Source organism: Balearica regulorum, chromosome 2 (genome assembly GCF_011004875.1).
Source record: "Balearica regulorum gibbericeps isolate bBalReg1 chromosome 2, bBalReg1.pri, whole genome shotgun sequence".
Lineage (NCBI taxonomy): Eukaryota > Metazoa > Chordata > Aves > Gruiformes > Gruidae > Balearica > Balearica regulorum.
In genome coordinates this window covers 114,244,153-114,266,890 of record NC_046185.1, presented here as the reverse complement: position 1 = coordinate 114,266,890, position 22,738 = coordinate 114,244,153, and the positions used below count along the sequence as shown (strand labels likewise).

Here is a 22,738-nt window from a genome sequence, read left to right as displayed (position 1 = left end):
AAGTTCCTTTCTATCTGAATGACGTCATCAGTAATGTTACCACACTGGCATTCTCAGGTGGGCATCTAAAAAGCAAAGGCTTCAGTCCTCCTGGGCAGCTATCGTACGGGCGCTTAGGGCCTCGTAAAGAGAGGCTGTTGCCTTTTAGTGTCGGATGGCCACCTGGCCAGCCACCTCCTCACCCCTATCAGTCTTCCCAGCAACAACCTTCCTCTTCACTAAATGCCTGCACAGGTCATTTCAAAAATCGTCAGCAACCGTCAGTCACACTCCTGGAGACTAAAGCAGATCCCCGCAGACAGCAGTGCCACCAACTGTGTCGCCCTGACCTGCCAGGGTTGCCTCTCCTGTAGCTTTTGCAACGCCTGGGCTGCTTTGGCACTTTCGCCAAGGAAACCTCCAAAATGGAAGCTGGCTTCATGCCAGCTGGGACTGTTTGCTTCCCTAGGAGGCAGACAGCCACTTGGAAATTGACTGGGCTGACAGCACCAGCTTCGTGTTCAGAGCCCACCCAGGCAGCCCGTCTGGTGCTCTGCGGGCCGGTGGGGGGCTGGATCTGCTGGCCGTGACTGCCTGGAGCTGGACTCCAGCAGGCTACCGCTGGGCTAACACATCTCTCAGGCTCCGCACTTGATGCTTGGCTGTCATCAGCTGGAGGAAAGAGTGACGTTCATGGTCAGGTCTTTTGAATTTGAATTGCAGAAAAGCATCGCCCAAGAAACGTAGGTTTCCTTGTCCGCATCATCTTCTGGATTCCATGGCGTCCCTGAGGCAGAAAAAGCCCTGTCTCATGCTATGCTTCCACGGCCCTGTCGCGTGAAAGGGTACAAGTCTGACGTGTGGCTGAGGGAGGCCCTCCCATTGAGTCACGAGGTTCAGAAAGGATCCCCTTGCTTTCTAAACTCCTTCTCAGAGAGGAGCCTAGGTGCGGCTAGGTCCAGTCTTAGTCCCAGACTTGGTCAACGGTTTATGTCTAAAGGATTATGTGTGTAGCCACTTATCAGAGTCAACGTTTGCCTGTCAGAGCCCCACTAAGGACTTTCACTGAAACAGTTTCGCAAAGTTGAAAAGAAAAATAGGTAATTTATTGGAGCGACAGATATAAAAGTTTGGAATTGCCGTTGATAAATGCACTTACTGCAACAATTTTGAGCTCAAGTTAATAGTTCAGCGCTTTTGTTAATGATAGTTTTCCCCGGGGGTAACATCCGACATAATCGGAGGCGCAAGAGGTGTCCGTGCTTGGGGAGGAGAGAGGTCCAGGCCCGTCGACCCGTCTGGATAGTTGGAGTTCTCGTCCTCAAAAAAGGGGATTCTAAATGCCGGATTTATACTTTTGGCGAAGTGGGACTAAGTCAGGTATTGTGTGTCGATTGGCCCTTAACAAGGCTTGTTGTGCAGTTGATCGGGCCTGGGGGGGGAAGTGGTGGAGAACAAAGGCATTCAGTGTAGAGGAGCGGTGGTCTGTTTAGTTTTACCAAAGTAACGTCAAGCTGTGAAGGCTCCCCCTCACCCCAGGCGTCACTTAGTTGATTAAGGAGTAGACCCGTCAGGCGCTGCATCTTGTTAAGATGAACAAATTGCTCATCTCCTGCCCCTGTTCAGGTCCAGTGCCTGTCAGTGCAAGATAAGCAAGTTGCTCAATCCCTGCTCTCGCCCAAGCTGGACTCCCCCAGGGCCCCTTCTGCTGGGTCATAACGGCCCTGTATTTGGCACCAACAAGCCTGGACAAGTCCGGCATCCGATATTATCCACCCTGTGACTTTAGTCACAACTCGCCAAGAGGGACATCATGTAATTTGGATTTAGGCGGGTTGAGGGGTCCACCTCTCTCTCCCGTGTTTTCATTGTCATAATTTTCAATAGGGGATGGTATTAAAGGGACATATTCAGTATCACAGACTTGAAGCATCCTGACTTGTGCAGTTACAGCTCTAATTATCATAGTTTTCACACATGACAATCCAATTCCAACAATAACAATCATTATGATAAACATTCATGCATCCTGGATTAGATTCTGAATCCATCCACTCATTTTTAATCCAAATCAACTGAAAACTTTTGAAATCCACCCAGTCCAGTGCCAGTCTCCTGGTTTCATTTTCTCACGGAGTTCGCAGGTCTGGTCTGCAATTTTTCTCATCTCATCCATCGCTTTGTGCAAGGTAACAGACACATTTGGGATTGACACACAACAAGTTTCATTGGGATAGGTGTTATTTAGCCACCCACAAACGCCGTTCTCCTTCAGTAGTAGTATATCCAAGGCCCATCGATTTTGTAAGGTCATCTGTGAGGTTGCTTGTAGCTGGGTGTTGCTAGCCTCGATGGCAGTTCGTGTCCAACTAGCAAGAGTCTCTACTTGCCACGTTAGATTTTCTATAGAAAGTCGATTGTTAACTATTACTGTCCAGTGACCCCAGAATGCTTTCATGGCTAAATTTATCCTCATTCCCGGTGTATAATAACTTGGCCATGGCGTGGGGGGTAATACGTTTCTCTTTGTTCTGTACCCTCTTACTTTCGTCAACGATTGAGTGTAATTAAAAGCTATTGTAGGACGTAAACTTGGAAGTCCTAAAGTGCGTTCCAACCCATCCCAACAGGGTTGAATGTAGTCCGAAATCAGTCCATCAGAACATACCCATATGGTCTCAGGTGGTGCATTAGAGTGGTACATGTACTGTTTTCTACTACGCTACGCGTGGAGTGTCCATTCCTATAATGTCTCGTAGGGATTCTACATTTACCAGAATTGTACACTGACCAGATGGTGACATTTCCAGGAGTCACCTCCTTTTTACACTCTGGTGCTGGCCCAGGGATTGGAGCACTATAATTATGGCACAGACGTATACTTCTTAAGGCATGATAGAGGTCTGAGGCAAACCATACCCATAGATAATCATCAATATTGGAGCAATTTATTTTGTTGGTACAGTTCCATAACCTGTCTGGTCCCAATGGCGTGGTATATTGGGGTCTCCTCACCCATTGTTTAAAACATTTTTTGTGATCAGTGGTGGTCCATATGCGAGATAAATTATTAGATTGTGGGCCACAGTCGGATCCATACTTAGAGGGAAACTCAATACACCATTCAGCTTCTACTGGGACTTTATAATGGAATGTAATAGGCAAACCCCAGAACGGCCGAGGAGGCTGATTAAGCCAAGGTACCTCAGTGCAACTGATATTTGCAGGTACATTGTTATTATCAGCTGCTCTGCGCGGGTTTATCCAAGGATTCTGTGGCCAATATTGCATAGTGCAATTGGTACCCCATATATTGCTAAGGTTAAGGCCCAAGGGATATGTATAGTTTAAAGAAGCAGCATTTTCTACATTCATCCATGTTAAGTCTTGTATTAGAGTGTCATTTCTGTTCCACAGATCAGACGGTGCTCCACTTAGGTCAAGAGGAATCACCATAAAAGGGAGTCCCTCCGCAGGGGTTGTTGGCATCATTAAGCAAGTAGTACCCTGAGTCCACTCCATTGTCCTAAAAAATCCTTGCTTTAGCTTAAAAGCAGTGTTGTCCCGTAACATCTCTAAGGTTCTTTTACTTCTTTGATCGTAGTCTCTATGGATCACACACACAATTACTATACCTAACACGTACATATATATTAAACTTATCCTAAAACTACTTACACATAATAGGCTCATAATCAAAACTTTGGTTGCCACTTAACAGTAAATAGTACAAACAGAACAGCAGTAATGATAAACACAGTGAAGCCTGGAATATATTCCAAACCAACATTTGACTAAACACACAAATTATTTCAACTATGGCCCCAAACAATATCACAGTTTTGTTAACCATGGCCATATTAAAATTTTGGTTTCCAGATAAGTATGAGAATTAGAAATAGAAATACACAACAAATAAAAATCAGTAGCCCTTGGGGGCGCTCTAGATTGGTGTAGGGGAGTCCGTGATCCCAGGTGCAATTTCCTGTCATTCGGAGTACCTGTGAACACAAAAGAAGTGCTCGGTCTTGATTTAACCGGCAGATATTAGGTTAGAAGGTGGGTACTATCCACCTAGTGCTGATTCGATGGAGTTTTCCCGAACTGTCTTTCGCTTTCCAAGCATAAAGATTCTTTGGAGTTGTTAGTACCATTGCCACTGGCCCAATGTGAGGCATTTTAACCAGCACAGGCTGGCCTGCATAAAAGCCGGTAGGGTATTCCCCAGGTTTTACATCTGCCTTTGGCACTAAAGTTGTGGCAGAAGCACAAAAAGCTTTCATCTTCGGGCAACCGTCTCCACTCCATCTATTGTTTAATTGATAGATGGCACTGGACAGTCGTAGATGCCATCCAGATTCATGAGTTTTAGCAAGTCGCTTGACCAAGCCATTTGTTCGCTCCACAATACCATTGGCTTGGGGGTAGTAAGGAGTATGGAATACCCACCGGATGCCTTCTTCCTTTGCCCAGTCTTGTACTACTGTAGCTGAAAAATGTGACCCGTTATCACTTTGAATCTCTTCAGGAAGAGATTCCTTCACACTGTGGACTGTGTTTTCACCAGTGGCAGCTGTGACAGCTGTAGCCATGGTAACTCCTGAAATGACTTCCATTCCCACCAGTATGTGTTTTTTACCCCTTGCGGGTCGTAGTGGGCCAATGTAGTCGATCTGCCAGGTGTGCCACAGTGTTTTCTTGTCCCGGATATGCAGGGGAGGTGCTTTACTTGGATGATCTTTGTTAAGTCGCAGACGACATTGTGAACAGGCAGTTACTACTTGCTCACACAGCTTTACCGATATGGGCCATCCTCGGGCTATACCTTCTCGATACAAATCGGCTCGCCCAGCGTGGCCTCGTTTTATGCGCAACCATTCAAGCAAGCGTTCCCATTCATGCTCATTACTCACGACATCAATTTTCTGTAGTCGTGTGAGGCTATCAACTTGTTGATTGAACTGGGCAGCGATAGAAGCTGATCGATCATGTCCTTTCACCCATCCGATATGCAGCAGCCTTTGTTCTCCTATTTCTAGCAATTGTTTCCAACTGTCAGTTTGCCAGACTGGGACTCTATTTACCTGCCAGTCATTGACTGCCCAGTGGCCTACCCACTCTGTGGCTCCTTTAAAAACAGCATATGAGTCGGTATAGATAATGGCTGGCACCATGTCGGGCGGCTAGTAGGACTGCCCTAAGCTCCCCTACTTGTGCACTTCCTTTACCCGTTTTGCTTAACTTTTCCCCCGTGGCCACTTCCAGTGCCACGGCCTTATAATTCCACTCATTGTTTTGCCTGTAAGGTGATGCATCAGTGAACCATACCCCTTTAAGGTCACTGCCTTCTTTCAGAGGAGGCGCCTCCTGAATTGGAGATGGTTTGCTTGGTGGAGTTTGGAATAACAATGTGCTGTCTATATCTTTCTGCAATTTAGATACTTTAATGCTGCCTTCTGTACTAGGCATGATGTCATTGATACTTTCCAGGTAGGCGTACCATTTACGGACTGTAGGCTTCTGGGCAATGCCTGCAGGTGGTGCCGTACCCTTCCGAACTATATCCAGAAGACGGAAAGGTCCCTGAATGATCACACTCTGTCCTTTTCTTATCCGTTCCACTTTTTTCACTGCTCGCACTAAAGATAGCAAGCCTTTTTCAAGGTCTGAATATCTCATTTTGGTGTCATTGAAAGAATGGGAGCTAAACTCTAGCGGTCTCTCTGGCCCTTCTGGTCCCTTTGCCATAGGTTACAATAGGAACCATGTTCACTGAATCCCCACTCTACATGGATAGGGTCAGTCGGGTGTAAGGGGCCTAGCTGTTGAAATAGTCTCAGTTCTCTTATTAACAATTCTAACGCAGTCTCGTGCTGTTTAGTCCATTCCCATGATTTACCTTTTCTGAGCAGATTGTATAAGGGACGGGCAATAATAGAAAAACCAGGGATATGTTTGCGCCAATAGCCTAAGGTTCCCAGAACTTGCTGTAACTCCTTTATGCTAGATGGGTTCTGCCCATGCTCTATTTTTTCCAGGGTGTCAGGGGGAATAGAGGCGGCTCCTTTAATCCACCAAACTCCCAGGAACTTAACCTCCTGGGCAGGTCCCTGACACTTGGATGGGGGAATGTCTGGTCCCAAAGTTATCAATTTTTCTTGTATACCTTCCATGGTATGCCTGACTTCCTCTGAGTTTTCTCCTCCTATCAGTATGTCATCAATATATTGATATATCGTGATACCCTGTGGGCTGGGAATTTCTGATAAAACCTTCACCAAAGCATTGTGAGCAATGGTGGGGGAGTGTTTATATCCCTGAGGCAGCCTATTAAAGGTGTACTGTATCCCTTTCCAAGTAAAAGCGAATTGGGCTTTATCATGTTCCTGGAGTGGGATCATAAAGAACGTATCTTTGACATCTAAAGTTGCCATCCATGGGTGCGATGCTCCCTGAATTTGGGTTACTAATTCTGCAATGTTTGGTACGGCTGCTGTTAAAGGTGCAGTATTGGCATTCAATCGCCTCTAATCAATTGTAAGCCGCCACTGTCCATTTGGCTTTTTTACTGGCCAGACAGGAGAATTATAGGGGGAGTGTGTGCGAGTGATAATACCTCTTTTTTCTAAATCTGTTACCACCCCGTCAATGCCCGAATGTGCGGCTGCTGGCAGGGGGTACTGCTTTACATTAGTAATTCTTGATGGGGGTAGAGGTATAGACAGCTCTAATAAGTTTATAGCTTTAGTTTCATCCTCTTCAAGCCATGCTATTTCTCCATCACCTCGTCCAGCGAAACTCCAGACTGACCCATCGGGGAGTTTCCACACTCTGCCGTACAACACATCAAATCCCAATATGTTGGTGTTTGCAGCACCGACCAGTACTTCAGTGCGGGTCAATTTTCTCTCGCCTGGGAGCCACAAGGCAATTTTTGCTGTGGGGCATTCCTCTACGAGTCCATCAATCCCTGTAAATTTTACCTTACGGCGACCGGGTTTCACATTTAGGCATTCCACGGTCTCCTTGGTGACTACTGACATTTGAGCACCCGTATCAATGAGGAAATATGTAAAAATTCTCCTTGGTCCTACTGGAAGAGCAATGACAGGTTTGTGATGTTTATCAAAGAGCCATTGTATAGTTAGCACTTGCCAGGCAGGGTGGCTCACTGTCCTCCCCGGGGATGCAAGTTTTTTGTTTGAGTATCTACTAAATCAATCAGCTCCTGCTGTGGGGCTGAGGGCAAGGATCTAACAGGAGTCCGGCATCCCACAGGCCCCCATCCTCCCGACCAGCTGAAGCTCTGGCAGAAGAGAGGTCCCCAACATCAGTAAACCCTGCGTGAAGAACTGCAGGGTAGAAAGAGGTAACACGACGTCAGGGGGAGCACCAGGAGTTTCTGCTTCCGACTGGAAACCTTGGAGTAGGCCAATGTTCCTGGAGGCATGAGTAGGTCACAGGGGACAAATTCCCAAATTCTGGGACGAAGGCAGACAAAGACTAAGCAGTTGATGAGCAGCATGGCAGGCCTCCAGAAGAAGGCAACGATTGGAAGGAGCAAGACAAAGGCTGAGAGGGCTTTCAAGAAAGGTATCAAGGATGAAGGCCAAAGGAGGAAAAGAGCTATTAAAGTGCGAGGGAAAATATGGTCAAGAAGACAAAACAATTCAGGCCGCCTTTCCCAGAAGACGACCTCACCGTAAAGAGTGTAGTAGCAAAGGTCCCTTGGTGCATTGGTAAGGAATGCTGAGGAAATCATGCAGGCCCTCTGTGTCTCTGCAGAGTTCATGCAGAGGGAACCAAAGCCCACTCTTTCACCTCTAGCATCACCACGACCAAGCGAATGCCTGTGGTACAAAGGCCCTTCTTTACTGACACAGCCTGAAGGCACAGATGAATTGCCAGGAACGCCCAAGCAGCTGTGCCCAGGGCAAGGCCACCAAGGGCAGGGACAGCTCCCTGGGCAAAGGCCAGCAATGGAAAGGCCTGCTTGCCTGCCTGCCTTCCTTCCTTCCTTCCTAGGATGCTGGGCGGAGGGCAGGGCTGCGGTGGGCGGGGCTGTGCATGGGGGGCCTGAGCACCCCCATGTCACAGTGGCAGCGCCTGGCAACGCAGCAGTCACAATGCCCCGGGGCAGTATAAAAGGGGCATCCTCCCGTGTGCCGCTGCCAGAGCTCGCCCACGGGCAGCTCAAAGCCATGCAAAAGTTCTGGAGGAGCCGGTGGACTTCCTCGGCAGAGGCTGAGGGAGGAAGAACGGAAGCTGGACGAGCCTGCGAGATGGAGATTCTCTGCTGCAAGGACAGCTCCTGGCGAAGCCATCTTGAAAGCCCATCGGATGGATGGATGGATGGATGAAAATCCTGCTGCAGCCTTGGGGGAACAGACGCAAGCCCCTCAGGAAATGAGAACCACCACCACCACCAACCCCTGGAGGTGCCCGAGGCTATCAGGCCTTTTCTGCTGGATAGCCGTGGCCAGAGCAAGGGAATGCCTTCTCGAGAAGCGCTGCAGAGCTCACCGCCCTCATCCCCCGTGGAGCCAGGGGCGGCAGCCGTAAGAAAGGGGAGGATACAGAGAGGTTGCCAAGGGTTCCCGGTGCTTTGGAGCACCCGGTGGTGTCCCAGCGGACACCCGTGGGAAGGATTCTTGCCCGCAAGGTCGATCAGGCCGGGGGCACTTGGCCACTCTGGGAAGCCCCTGAGATGGCTCCAGGCTGAAGGAGACCAGGGCTTGGGCATCTCTCTCCCGGGAGGCATGACCAGCCTGCCTGTGGGAGGAGGAGGAGGAGGCCGGTCTTGCTCACGTGCTCAGGGAATAGCCGATCGCCAGCGCCGCTGGGGTCAGGAAGGAATTTTCCCCCGGGGCAGATTGGCACTGGTCCCTGGGGGTTTTTTGCCTTCCTCTGCAGCACTGAGCAGGACCACTTGTTGTCAGGGCTCCTCCCCTCCATTTTGGCTCGGTCACTGCCTGCTGCTCATGCACCACGAAGATGGCCTCTTGTGCCCTGCAGCTGGGGGGAGGAAGGCTTTTTTTCCCCCCCGGTGGGCTAGCAAGTGTCCCCCGGGGGTTTTTTGCCTTCCTCTGTGGCTTTGAGCACTGGCCCCTTGCCAGGCCTGCTTTGGGCCATTTTGGCCAGGTGCCTGCTGCTCATGCTCCACGAAGGTGGCCCTCGTGCCCCGCATCCGGGGGGAGGAAGCTTTCTAGACCCCAGGGCGGGCCCCAAGGGAGGCCGCCGGGGCTTGCTTCTTGTCCTCTGTAGCATTGAGCACAGCCCCTTGGCGGGGCTCCTCTGGCCCCTTTCGGCTAGGGTCTTGCCTGCTGCTCTTGCACCTCCAAGGTGCCACTCTCTCGGCCCCTGGCTCTCTTGGTCTCTCTTGTCTGGTGCAGCTTCCTAGCGGGAGCGAGCTCTGCTCTTCCCTTGGCTCCCTTTCCCCAGGGGTTCTTGCTGCTGCAAAAGAGCCCGTGTTTTTGGAAGGGCTCCAGCCTTGCTGCACCACCAGCAGCAGCTGCCACTTGGCAGCTCTCCCTGCGGGCAATCCAAGCGCAGGGCAGGCGCGAGCGCGCTTTTCGCGCATCGCTGGCCGAGAAGCACAGCGCAGCAAGCTTTGGAAAGCCAAAAGTATGCTTTTGCCATTGGTGGGCACCATACTTTGGAAAATATCCCACGGTACCACACACCACCTCTCTTCTTCTGCTTCGTTTCCTTCTTCTTCTTTGGTGTGTGGTCGGTCCTGATTCTCATTCTTCACGGTCGCTCTCTTCAGGAAACAGGGACTGCTTGGCCTGCATTGCTGCTGCTGCTTTCTGCAGGTCCGTGCCTTGCCTTTGCCAGACTGCAAGGGATGTTTTTTCAATCGAAACTGAAGAATGCATCGGCCTGTTCCTGGCTATGTGTGCGCATTGTCTTAATGATTGTGAATATTGGCTCTGAAAAGATTCAGGAAAATAAAATAAAATGCTGTTTCCACTTGCACCCTTTGTGTGATGTGTCCTTGAAAGTGTTTTTGGAGCTGAAACCCCCCTGGCATTTCAGGCAAATAACAATCTCATTGTCACGCGGCTCATGGTAAGTGCATAGAATAAAATAGAGAAGAGTGATGCTATGTTATGGTGGGAAGAGCTGTGACCTAGGTCTTGAGGGCTCCATCCAGGAGAGGGGCTCTCTGCAGTGCAGGTCCCAGGCCCATCCAGGAGACGGTGGCAGAGATGAGCACACCTCAGATGCTCTCCTGTAGACATCGATGGTTGGCCACGCTGGAGACAGAGTCTTGGGCCAGAGGGACCTTCTCTCTGATGGAGTACTGTTGTTCTCAGGCTCTTGCGTTTTAATAGGTTTTTTCATGGGAAACCGTTGAGGCATTTCTAAAATCAGTAGAAAGATTAAACAAAATCCATTGGGAAGTGAAAAGGTGTTGTTCTTGTCAAGAGAGCATTTGCAAGCATTTTGTTTAGAAGTACATCCTGCTTTAGAGTGTGGGCTTGATGTCTTAGCATTGCTAGTGTCAGAGATGTGTGGTTTTGCCATCTTGTGGAAACTCCGCTCAACTGTATGAACTCAGAAGGCTTTTAAAACACCTGCTTCACACTTCCTTTTTGCAAATGCATGCAGATTGTCCAGTTCTCTTGAGACAATGCACAGCTGTCACCATGAGTATCTACATGCCTCCTTCCCATGAAGTGACAGAGCCACTGCCTAGGCTGGAACATGGTTCTTGTTATTCAATGTCTTCTTCTGGTGCAGGGCTAAGAATTAATGGCATCAGAGATTTCCTCATTGTGTAGTGGCAAGGAGAGGAGAGGTGGGAAGAAGGATAGCATGGCATAGCATAGCATTGTTCGGCTGGAAGGGACCTACTGTCTGACCAGTTCAGGGCTCACCAAAGTTAAAGTATGGCATTAAGGGCATTGTCCAAATGCGTCTGAAACACTGACAGGTGTGGGGCATCAATCACCTCTCCACGAAGCCTGTTCCCGGGTTTGACCACCCTCTTGGTAAAGAAATGTTTCCTTATGTCAAGTTTGAACCTCCCTGACCCAGCTTTGAACCATTAATTTAATACTTCTACTGTGAGTCGCTTGAAATTTTTTTTCCAGTTTAGACATCATCCCATGAGCTAGAGCTGTGAAATAGCTAATGACTTGGCAGTGCCACAGGGTTGTACAGGCAGCTGTCTGTATTCTGTTTTTTATTCACTTGATTTTTGTTCTGCACCCGTGCTTCTAGGTGGGAAGCATGAGAGAGAGAGAAAAGTGCTTGGGTTCACCGAGCAATGGCTGTACTTCTACTCGAGTGCTACAAGTTGAGGAGAGCACGATGAGAATGGAGGAGCAGGTGAAGAAGCTCAAAGACAAAGGATTGCTGGTTGGTATGCCAGTCAGGAGAATGTCCTGTGACCATATCTGATACCACTTTCATGTGTTTGGTCACTATGCTATTGTTGATATATTTTCTAGTGGAAGGGAGCTGGAAGTCATGGTAGCCCACATGTGCCCAATCCTGTTCTAAAAATACCATAGTTTATGATTTCCATCTATCTGTCTTAGATTCACTGCACAGAAATACACTATCTAGACCAGAGTCTAGTTGGAGACCTATAGCTAGTGGTGTGCTCCCAGGGTCAGTGCTTAGTCCGGTCTTATTCAAAGTATTCCTCGATGACCTGGACAAGGGGACAGAGTGTACCCTCAGCAAATTTGCTGATGATACTAAGCTGGGAGAAGTGGCCAACACACCGGAAGGCTGTGCTGCCATTCAGTGAGATCTTAACAGACTAAAGAATTGAGCAAAGAGGAACCATATGAAATTCAGTAAGGGCAAGTGTAGGTTCCTGGCCCTAGGGAGGAATAACCCCATCCACCAGTACAGGTTAGGGGTTGACCTGCTGGGAAGCAGCACTGTGGAGAAGGACCCAGGAGTCCCGGTGGACAAGAAGCTCTCCATGAGCCAGCCATGTGCCCTCGTGGTTAAGGCGGCCAGTGGTATCCTGGGGTGCAGTAAGAAGAGCGTGGCCAGCAGGTTGAGGGAGGTTATCCTCCTGCTCCACTCTGCCCTGGTGAGGCCACATCTGGAATATTGTGTCCAGTTCTGGGCTCTCGAGTTCAAGAAAGACAGGGAACTACTGGAGAGAGTCCAGCGGAGGGCTACAAAGATGATTAGGGGACCGGAGCATCACTCGTATGAGGAAAGGCTGAGAGAGCTGGGTCTGTTTAGCCTGGAGAAAACTGACTATCAGTGCTTAATAATATAAATATCTAAAGGGTGGATGCCTAGAGGAAGGGGCCAGACTCTTCTCTGTGGTGCCCAGTGACAGGACAAGGGGCAGTGGGCACAATCTGGAACACAGGAAGTCCCATCTGCATATGAGGAAAAACCTTCTTCACTTTGAGGGTGACCGAGCACTGGAACAGGCTGCCCAGAGAGGCTGTGGAGTCTCCTTCTCTGGAGATATTTAAAACCCGCCTGGATGCGATCCTGTGCAACATGCTCTAAGTGATCCTGCTCTAGGATGGGGATTGGACTAGATGATCTCTAGAGGTCCCTTACCCATCTGTGAATCTGTGACCAAGCTTTCCAGATGTATAGAGAAAGATGCAAGTGTTTTGCTACAATGGGAAATCTGTTAGAGCTACCAGAAGTAAGAAATCTCAGTTAAATGTAGAAAATCAACCCAGAAAAAAAAGGTCATATTCCAGAAGCCAAAAGTTAAGGCAGCTTCATCATCTTGCAGTGGAGAAGGTCTATATATCTATATAATTCGTCTTCCATCATCTCCTGATTCACAGCTTTTTTAGAAGCCATTTCATCACAAGCTGTTGGTGACTGGGGGTGCCAGAGCTGTCTGTATCTGTGTACGGCCAGGGAAGCAAAGGGCTGTGCTCTTTGTACTCTGAAGACTGGCATGGCAGAGGTTGGAAATGAGAGCAGCCTGGAGCTTGCGTGACCAGAGCCATTTGTTCTGTGAGCTTGGAGAGCTGGAGCATATTCAGTCTGCAGAACATATGTTAATAGTTTGAATAGCTTATACAAGATGGCATCTCAGTTTTGAGGTTAGGAATATGTTTAACATAGGCCTTGGTGCAAGGAAGGTAGTTTTGGTCCAGGTGGTTGCTGGTGTTTGCTATTTTCCTTCATCTCCAAAACCCAGCATTAAAGCCTGTCCAGTCTTTAGGCGCCAATGAGGCCTCAGTTTGCAAGTTGAGTGTTTGTATCTTCTTCCTCTAAATAAAATTTGGCTGATGCTCAGCAGAGTGTTGAATAGTCCTGCTTCTTTTCACACAGATATTTTGCACCTATTTCTCTGTTACAATTCCTCTGGGTACACCTTGCCCTTCTGAAAGCATTTCTGTGGCTGTCGATGAGACACAGAAGCTCTGAAATCTGTGTGTGGAGTTTAAAGTCCCTTCAGAGGGAGGCAGCAATTATCTTCAGTTTTCTGAGGGATCAAAGTGTTTTCCACTGCAGAAGCAACTTTCCCATCACAGATACAAATAACCTAAAGCGTAAGGATCCTTTCATAAGGAAAATGAATCATCAATTGTGTGTGGCGTTCCTCTCCCAGTCAATGAAGGACAATGTTTGGTGTACAGTGTCGTTGCCAGGCAAACAGCAGCAACAAAAATCCATTAGGAGTTATTTTAGGAAATGCTGGGTGGTGTATGCCTCTTGGTTATTACTTGTAAGTGAAGATTGTGGCTTCCTGACTTCCACAAGTATTTTGAAACATAGCTCTTGTTTCAAATGTGTTTTGTGATCTTCAGGGTATATCCAAGAGACACATTGTGCCTTTTCCATCTGTGTAATTGATTTATTACTTAATTGTAGTAACTAATTAGAATCTTAAGTCCAGAGAGACAGTCAAGTCATCCAATATTTTTTATCAGCAAAAGGTTGCTGCATATTTTTGTAAGTTTGTGAGCCTACTGATCTGTTTTATAGGGTGTGTTTATGCTGTCTGTACTGTTGATGTTTACAGCACGAGCATTTCAAATCATATTAAGTTGCTGGTGTTTCCTGTGTGGTACTGGGATTGAGCACTCTAGAAAACTCTTTGGGTGACTGACTCTGGAGGTGCCTGCATAATCTCTAGCTTAGTAAAGTGTGCACTGGCTGCATGGTTCCTATGCTTGCAATTTAGGTAATGCTGGATAAAAATTCTCAGAAGCAGAATTTGTCTCACTATGAGGCATTATTGGTTTGGTCTGAGACTTTTCTGATCTCCTTATTGGACACAAAATCCCCCAAGAACAGGTTTTCTTATGAGGAACCTTATCTTCTCAATGGGTCAGAAATCCACCAGGAAAGCCTTCCTTTGATACTATTGTGCTTCAGATCCCTGCGTGGGATTGATCTTGTGTAGAAATTTTGTTAATGACTGCGATACAGAAAAAAGGAAAGTGCTGATAATTGCTGCTGACAACACCAAGCATTGCCAGTACAGGGAAGGATCTGAATGTCTCACGGTAAGATCCACGTGAGCTCGAGGATGGGGCTAACAACAAGGGCTGAAATTAAGTAGTACAGAGTGAAAAACCATGCAGATGAGGACTTCATAACGAAAACTTCTGCTATGATCTGAGAGGCTGTTAATTGTATGAGGGGAGTGTCACAGCACACAACTAATGTGTGGCCTGGCAAGAATAAGGCTTCTTAATGTTTGCATATGGTACCTGTGAGAAAATGAATTGACACTGATGAGGTTCAAAAAAAGACGAGGAGGGGATGTGAAGATACCTATTCTGTAAGGCAAAACTTGATCATGGAGTGTTTAGTCCACAAAATTATGGTGGAAGGGGGAAATTCATTCTTTCTGTGCCCAAGTCAGAGAAGGATTAAGCACCAGAAAAAAGAAATATTTTGGCTTAAAGAGATTGCTGGTGCAAGAACAAATGGATATAAATTGACACAAATTAAATGATAGGTCATAACCAACACTGCAATCAGGTTCTGGCAAAGTCTCATAAGATGACTAAACATTAAAAACAAGCTACATTTAAGATAGAGCTTGATAAGTTTATAAAACATCTAATGGCATTATAGTCTTTGAGAGCCAAAACTGCTGGAGTTCCCACAGATGATCTGACTTTGATTTGCCTGTAAAAAGTAGACAGACACAGTTGTCTCAGATCACAGCGCTCTCTTTTATTCTCCTCAGTTTTAAAGGAAATGATTACCAGGACATGATATGTTAGGGCAATCCAGAGAATTTTTTTACAGGAATGCTGTTCAAAATATGTAGCATTGAAAGGGAAAAGAAAGAAAAGAAAAAGAAAAATCCCAGAGAAGAGTTTATTCAGATTATATGTACAATGCAAATTTATCTACACATCTGTGTTATCACCTTATCTAATGTACTTTTCCGCTTCCTAACACTTTGATAAATTTACTAGAAAACATGAAATACACAGTTAAGCTCATCTGCCCTTCGGCTAATTTAGAAAAAAGAAGTCTCCTTGAAAGCATGTGTTTACTGGTGGGTAAAAAATACCTGACTTTCTTTTTTCAGCTTCTCAGCTACTTAATGGTAAAATATAGATGATGTGCTATTGTCTGTCATTCTTGATGAGTCAATACTATGAAGTGGTATATTTTTCTTTGCATTGTACTAGAAATTTGATGAGGGATCTTTGAAAGCTAAATTGGCTGAGGGGGTGTACTGGTGAAATGGATACCTTCTGCAGAAAATGTGGCAAGCAGTAGGAAATAATTTAACAGGGCAGATATTAAAAAATGAAGCCTGCCCATGAAGTGGGCATGTGGTGAACTCGCATACAAGTGATCCGTGTTAATCAAAGAACTGATCATGCCTAGGAAGATATTTTTATAATTGCAATGAAAGGCTCTTGAGTTTTCCAGGCATTTATGATACAACATACTAGTTTTGAAATGGAAGAAACTTGGCTAGGCCTGGTATTTTGTTGTCTGCTTGGACAAGTGAGACAGAGAGCACGTCAGTGTTTCACTCTAATGGGATGATTACAGGATGATGTCTCCTGCCTGTCACAGCTGTCTTTCTGAAGGAACAGAAGTTACTTCTGATACTTCTGACAGTCTCATCTAATCAGAGAAGAAAATCAGCCTAGACTTCAGTGTACAAGGGTAGAGTATGGCTGAAGAATAAGCATATCTGAAGAGACAGCAGTGCAGGAAATCTTTGGAAATACCAGAAATAGTCTTTGGTGTGGGTTGTGACTTGCTCTCTCAGAGATTTAGCTTCTTTCTCCAGCTTCATTAATTCATACCTGCTTTCTCCCAGAAGCTTATAACTATTAAACTTGAATAAACACAGGGTGGAGGAGATTTCAGGCCATCCAGAAAAAAAGTCTTTTCTCATTTACATGTATTACATACATAGGTCTGTTAGTTCTTTGTGTCTCCAAAGACTCTTGTAAGACAACTGTAGGGGATATATGCAGAATATATGCATCAAGTAAAATCTTCTAAGATTTTCACACAGAGCAAAAGCAGAAATGCTTTTTGCTTCTGAATCTTTCCCTTTTTCATGCAAGGCTAAACAAACCTGAGATCTCACCTACACCTCATTGGTCCCAGACAATTCCCAGGCAGCAGCTAGCTCACTTGCACCAGGAAACTTGCTAATACTGCAGGTTCAGCATCCCCAGCACTTTCTGTCCTGCTCATTGCTTTGCTGTTCTACCTGCACCTTTGCTCCAGGTGGCTGTATGCCAGACGGAAGGGCATTACTTTGTATATGACACCATCTAATGTTTGGAAAGCACTGACAACCAAAACCAAAGCTATGCAGCCTGGAACTGGAAAATACTTATTTTTGAGGGGGTGAACGACACCTGTTGTGTTGGATGCTGTGAGTCTGGGAGCTGAGGTGCCCAAACACAGACGCTGGGTGGAGTGCTCTTGTTGCAACATCCAGCTGGAGGGTGGCACAAAGGTGAGACCTTGTGTGCATCTGAAGCCTCTGGTGACCAGGGAGTGCCATCTGCCACCAGAATGGAGAACATACTATAAAGCAGATAATAGCACAGTTAAAAGGCCCTCAGCAGGCTCTTTACTCATTGATCTAATAGTTCACTTGATGCTCCAATTTAGACATCAATGCATGTTATGAATTTGCCCAGACTCTGCTGTGATACGGAGAGATACCTAGGACCGCAGAAGGGACCAGTCTGGCCAAAGAAGAGCATCTTGTAGGACCTGGGATCTCAGGGTCCCTACTCCGGCTAGCCTGGCGAGTTCCCCGGGCTGATAGAGTGTTTTAAGGGCACCATCTACTGGCTAATAGGAGCAAAACGAGGCAGTGATTTGTTAAAGAGTCCCTCTGTTCACTGAAGTGAGTGCTAGAGCTATCTTAATCAGCAGGTAAAGATTGTAGAGCAAGTAGGGAAAGCTGGAGTGACACTGGATATAAGTCTTAAATGAAGCCAAGCTTAAACGGACAATCTTAAGACTTGACAAAAGAATACAATTTCATCAAAAGTCTTTTCTGGCTTCAGAAAGTCCATTATAGCTTAGTTGACGTTATCTTGCTAGGACCCTGTGAGTCTCAGTTCCGGTTATATTTTGCATCCTTTCGTGGGATTTTTTTAGCTTCGTTGGTCTTGTCTCTAGAAAACAGCATTTTTAAAGTAAGCAAGTAATTGGCAAGTTTTCTGTGTACACTTACAATATACTTTCCTCCCTATGTGCCCATCAATGCTGTTCCTCATGATTACTCTAGCTACAAAAAAATAAAACATTATGGGTGGTAATTCCTCTCCTTGATACCTCTCCTCTTTTTTCAGCTGTAGTTTAATATTGTGAGAACCCCAAAGAGTCATTCGTGCTCTTGACTAACTGCACACCAGCTGGGTCACAGAAATGCTGAGAGCTATGCCAGTATGAATCTGAGGCAGAAAAAAAAGCAGGATTTGTATGTTCTTGTAAAAACCAAATCCTGTATATGTATATGCAGTTCCAAATGTCAGAGGATTCTTTTGCACAGATCCTTAAATTTCATTTAATTTGCTATTAAATGATCCTCTGGGCTTCCAAAATTGCTGCTGCATTTCTTTATATAGGTGGAATAATCTTACTTTTTTCTTACCATACTCATTAAATGACATTTTATTTAGGACTTGGAAAAAAGTCCAACATAAATAGAATTTGTAAGGTTGACTGCAATCGTATTTTGCTTTGTATTATTAATGCCTAGTGCTTGAATGTTAAGCAATTATATGATTCAATTATTATGTGGGACAAGACAATGTTTGCAGGTGCCTGTGGTGTGCCCTGCTGACTTTGAAAGCCAAACTGAACCAGACAGACAGACAAACAAACATGCAAAGTAATACATTTGGTGCCATTAAAGAAAGTATTATATCTATGAGTGTGTATACATATATATCCAGCTGCTGTTACTGTGAACAGTCTTCCCTCCTTTATATGTATGGGAATTGGTATTATCATTAATCTTAATGTAACATTTAAATTTAATGCTTTTTATTTCTCTGTATTTTTTCCTTTCAGTTGCAAACGAGACAGGTGACAAAAATGCACGACCACTTTCACGATTTGCCCGTAAGTAGCCTTTTTTATTTTAACTGGTTGATTTCTATGTCTATTGTAGAAATAAACACATTTAATAAGTCTTTTAATCTCATATTATGTCTGCCCTGTTATTACAGTTCATTTACAGTTCTAAACTGAGGAACCATGGTACTTAGTTGAAGAAGACACTTACAGAAATTCAGTCTTACTGAACAGAGTTGATGCGAATTTAAAATAATGGAAGGATTTGTGGCCTTACTATTGTTTCAAGGATAAAAAGTTATAACAATATAAGTGTTGCAAAGCCAGCTGAAGTTGACTACAGTGGCCACAGAGATTTGGGTCAAGTGTTAGAAATAGCTAATGAAAAAGTAATTAAACCTTACTGATAGCTCCTCCATCACCTTTTGCTTCATACAACAAGGTTAGGAACTAAAGGTATGGATTGGGATTTGAAATAAGTGACCCAAATTTGAACAAAACAAAAGGTTCATCTGCTAATGTAGCACCAACTGACCATGACTTTGACCATATGAATTATTAAGAGCACACATGACAAAATATGTAGGAATGAGGATGAAGACAGGAAATCTTGTTCATAATGCATGCAGTTTCACGATGACTTGTGATCACTTAGCGGGGAAAAAATCCCCTTCTCATCATTAAAAGGGAGCATTTGCCATCATCATGGATGGTGCAGATCAAAACATCAAAATAATTTACATCTATGATGCAGTATTTCACACAGTCACAGGATGGCACTCTGAGCTTACCATACCTCACATAGGTAGCTAAGGTGCATAATGTAGAAGGAGCTTTTGTGGCTACGAAATCTGTTGTTGCATGTAGTGACTTAAAAGGTGATGGAGTAGATTGAGCAGGACTGAGAGAAAATTGTACTGGCATTCCTTATTCCTGATTTAGGGTTTATTTTCCTTCACGTTGTAAACAATAAAGCTTAGTAGGGGGTCTATTAATCAATCCTGGCTGGTTCGACCCTGAAAATGCATATGGCAAAGGAAATCATAGTGGAGAGAAATGTAAATGCAAACACTTTCAAGTTCTTTATCACTCCACTTTTTGTCCATTATGGTTCCTGAATACTAGGTACAGAGTTGGAAGATTCAGCCCAAGTCCTGTTTATTCCTGGATATTTGGGTTACGAGGACTGCTGCAATATTGCATGATAAGTAGGTCAAGCATAATGTCATGATATTTGGAACTGAGCTGGTGTTTCAGTTCTGATCCTGACATTCATAATAACTTGATTTTTGGTGAATGTGTGTCTTCCTGAGACCCAGGAAGAACCAGGTTCTGTTCCTGCTTTAATCATGGCTCTCAACCAGGCAGCCAAGCCTTATTTGCAGAATTAGGGGTGCTTGGCATTACATGGAAGAGAACAGACCAGTGGATGGCCATCAGCTGAATGAAAGCACAGGATACCCCCTTATAAGGCCTCATGGTATGACCAAGTGCTGCATGGGATTAAGCGTGGAGGTAAGATCAAGGAGGCAGGCTATTTGACACTAACAGAAATGCAATGTAGAGAGGAACGCTTAGATGAGCCTGGCTGGGAAATAGTCACAGAGGCATAATGTAGGGATGAAGGGAGATAATTCAAAGTGTAAACCAGACCTTCACTGTTAGGAGTTAAATTTAGTGATCTGGGAGTCAGGTTGAGGATTTAATAATCCAGCTAGCTTCTCATAGGGTATCATTAATGATGACTGTGTAGTCACAAGCAGTATAAGGTGATAACTCTGTGGGAATGGGAAGGAAGATTAGAATGGGAACTGTATTACAGAAAGGAGGGAAATGTCTGAGGCATGTACTGTGCTAACATGAGTTAAATGACTGATGCCCAAATTTATGCTGAGTACTATAACCTACTGTACCATACCATGTTCCATTGAACAAACAGTGGAGTGCAGATCAAGCATTCAAAAACATCCTGACTGAATGGCAGAAAAAGCTGCAGCATTTGAGGACAAGAATTCAAGCAATAACTGAAGTTATAGAGGATTATCGCCATTATCCTTGTGTCTGAGTCACAAACCAGAAACCGGGTATCTTCCTGGATCGTGCCTTTTGCATTCACTCGAGTGATTAATTCAAAGGCACGTATTAACTTCACAACAGAGAACAAGATTTCCATTGCTCTGTAACAGCTGCCCACTTGAGGTCAACAGTAAAACCCTCAGAGATTTCAGTGGGATCACAGTTGGGCTGTCACTGAACACTTAACAAACCATACCCATTTTGGCTGACCTTATTTACCTGATCTAACTTTCTGTGCATGCACCCAAACACGAGATAACCTACTGAAACCCAGATGAGCCTTGTCCATCCTGATTGTTGTCTGCAGCTCCCTGGAGCATGTAGCTGTTTCCCCTTTAATTCAGGAACAAAGAAGAGGGAAAAGCTGCTGGTGTTGTTAAGTAAGGCAACGGTAATGGTAGTTGTGTGGTTATCGGTGCTCCAGGTAGCTAGGCGTGCGGTGTAACAATATTTTCAGGCTCTACAAAAGTATTTGAACACCTACCCACAGATTCTTTAAGCAGAGTTCTGCTTTTTAAATTATAACACCTAAACCTATTTTGCTTTTGCCTCTAGCTCAGCTATAATCATCTTTGACAGGGTGCAATAAAATGAAGGAGAAGCATTTTTGCAAATATTTACCCTTATTCACAAGGATTTGAAATTAAAATTGAGTTAAGTGTTACTCATTCCTATGCTAAGGCTACCCGATCTCCTGTACTCTTAAAAGTCAAATTCCAATCTATTTAGGAGACTTTGAATTTAAGAGGTTACTACTGCCTTTAGCAGCAGTTAAGGTACCTGATATCTCACTATGTCATCTTGCTACAAGTACCACTCTGCCATTAGTCTTTGTGGGGATTTAAGTTCATCAGGCTTTCATCATTTCAGGCAGCTGGCAGCTCAGGCAGGCCCAGTAAGTAAAACAATCATTTGCCAAATGCCCTTCACCTGAGCATAGCTGTGGGCAGGCTGAACACTGACTGGGACAGGTGGGCATGGCACTTCATGGCTCTCCTGAAGCTGGTTAATTCATGTCAGCTGTCTGATTGGCTGCTGTTTATCTTCAGAAGAGACAAGGAGGTCTGGGTCTACAGCCTAGATCTAATTGCAAGAGAAAGCTGTGTGGGAGGGATATTCATGTTGGAGGATAAAGGGTGTATGAGAATATAGGGGGGGGAAAATGTATTGACTGAGATAAGTGCTTGTTTTTCTTGCAATGTTTTTGTTTAAAGAAAAAAGGAGAAAAAAATAAAGGTTTGATTTTAGTGATGATATGGTTTTCAGTGGCAATTAGTTAACCTGTTGCTGGTGGTTTTCAGTGATAGTGCAAACAGTGAGCTACTTATTAATATCTAGTAAGTGCAGGAAAAAGGCTGCTATGCCTCTTTCCTGGACCATGAAGTTATTCTGCGCCTGACAAGCTGGAGGGCTTGTGGAATTAAAGACAGGGTAGATCTGAGGAAACAGGGAGACAGTGGTGGTTTGGGAAACTCAGCAGATTCCTTGGAGTAATTGGGGAAAACCTGAAAATTATAAAAGTGGCTTCAGAGAGCCTCTTTTCCACAAAATATGATTTCAATGGTACACATCAGCTTTTTTCTACAAGTGTTGCTGTCCTGTTCTCTGGTCTTAGTGTGCAGTATGTATGGCTGGATAGCAACTTATTTTTCTTTGTTGATAAGTAAACTTCTTATTCTACCTATTCTGAGTAGGCCATACTTTTGCAAAAGAAGTAGTCCTCTCAACATATTAGAGCCAAAAATACTGTGATTCCCTATATCACTGGTGGCCTGTATGGTCAGATAATTTAAAACTCTCACATCCCTTACAGAATGGGAAAACAAGTGTTTACCTTTTCAAGTAAAAGTAAGAAATTTTGGGAAATTTGGATGGTAGTCTAAAGAATAGAAACAGTGGTATTCCCATAGCATCGTAAGTCCTTGAATAATAAAGAAGTATTGATGTTGCATTTATTTCTGCAGCTGTTGTGTAGACATTAGGTGACTTTGGACTAGCTATTGTAGCACAGAACTTGACACAGGATGTCAAAGCTGTCTGTAAATCTGGGTAAATACAGTCCTTGCACATTAGATAGCTGCTAACAATTAAGAGCAGAGAGGCCTATGAGTATGGAGGCTCATATTTTTTTTTGATTGAGATTTTTTTGATGGAGAATGACTACTAGCAGAGTTGGTACATCTTATTACTTTGG

The 22,738-nt window shown here is 45.0% G+C and overlaps 1 protein-coding gene across 2 annotated transcripts in view; it reads left to right on the top strand.

Annotated features, from left to right (window-relative positions):
• The window catches only part of PDE1C (phosphodiesterase 1C), a 406,330-nt gene that overhangs the window by 57,902 nt on the left and 325,690 nt on the right, over nucleotides 1–22,738 (top strand). For both annotated transcript variants that reach the window (XM_075745401.1, XM_075745408.1), the window contains exon 2: nucleotides 18,466–18,516. In XM_075745401.1, the coding sequence (XP_075601516.1) occupies nucleotides 18,466–18,516 (51 nt within the window). The remainder of the gene's footprint in view (nucleotides 1–18,465; nucleotides 18,517–22,738) is intronic.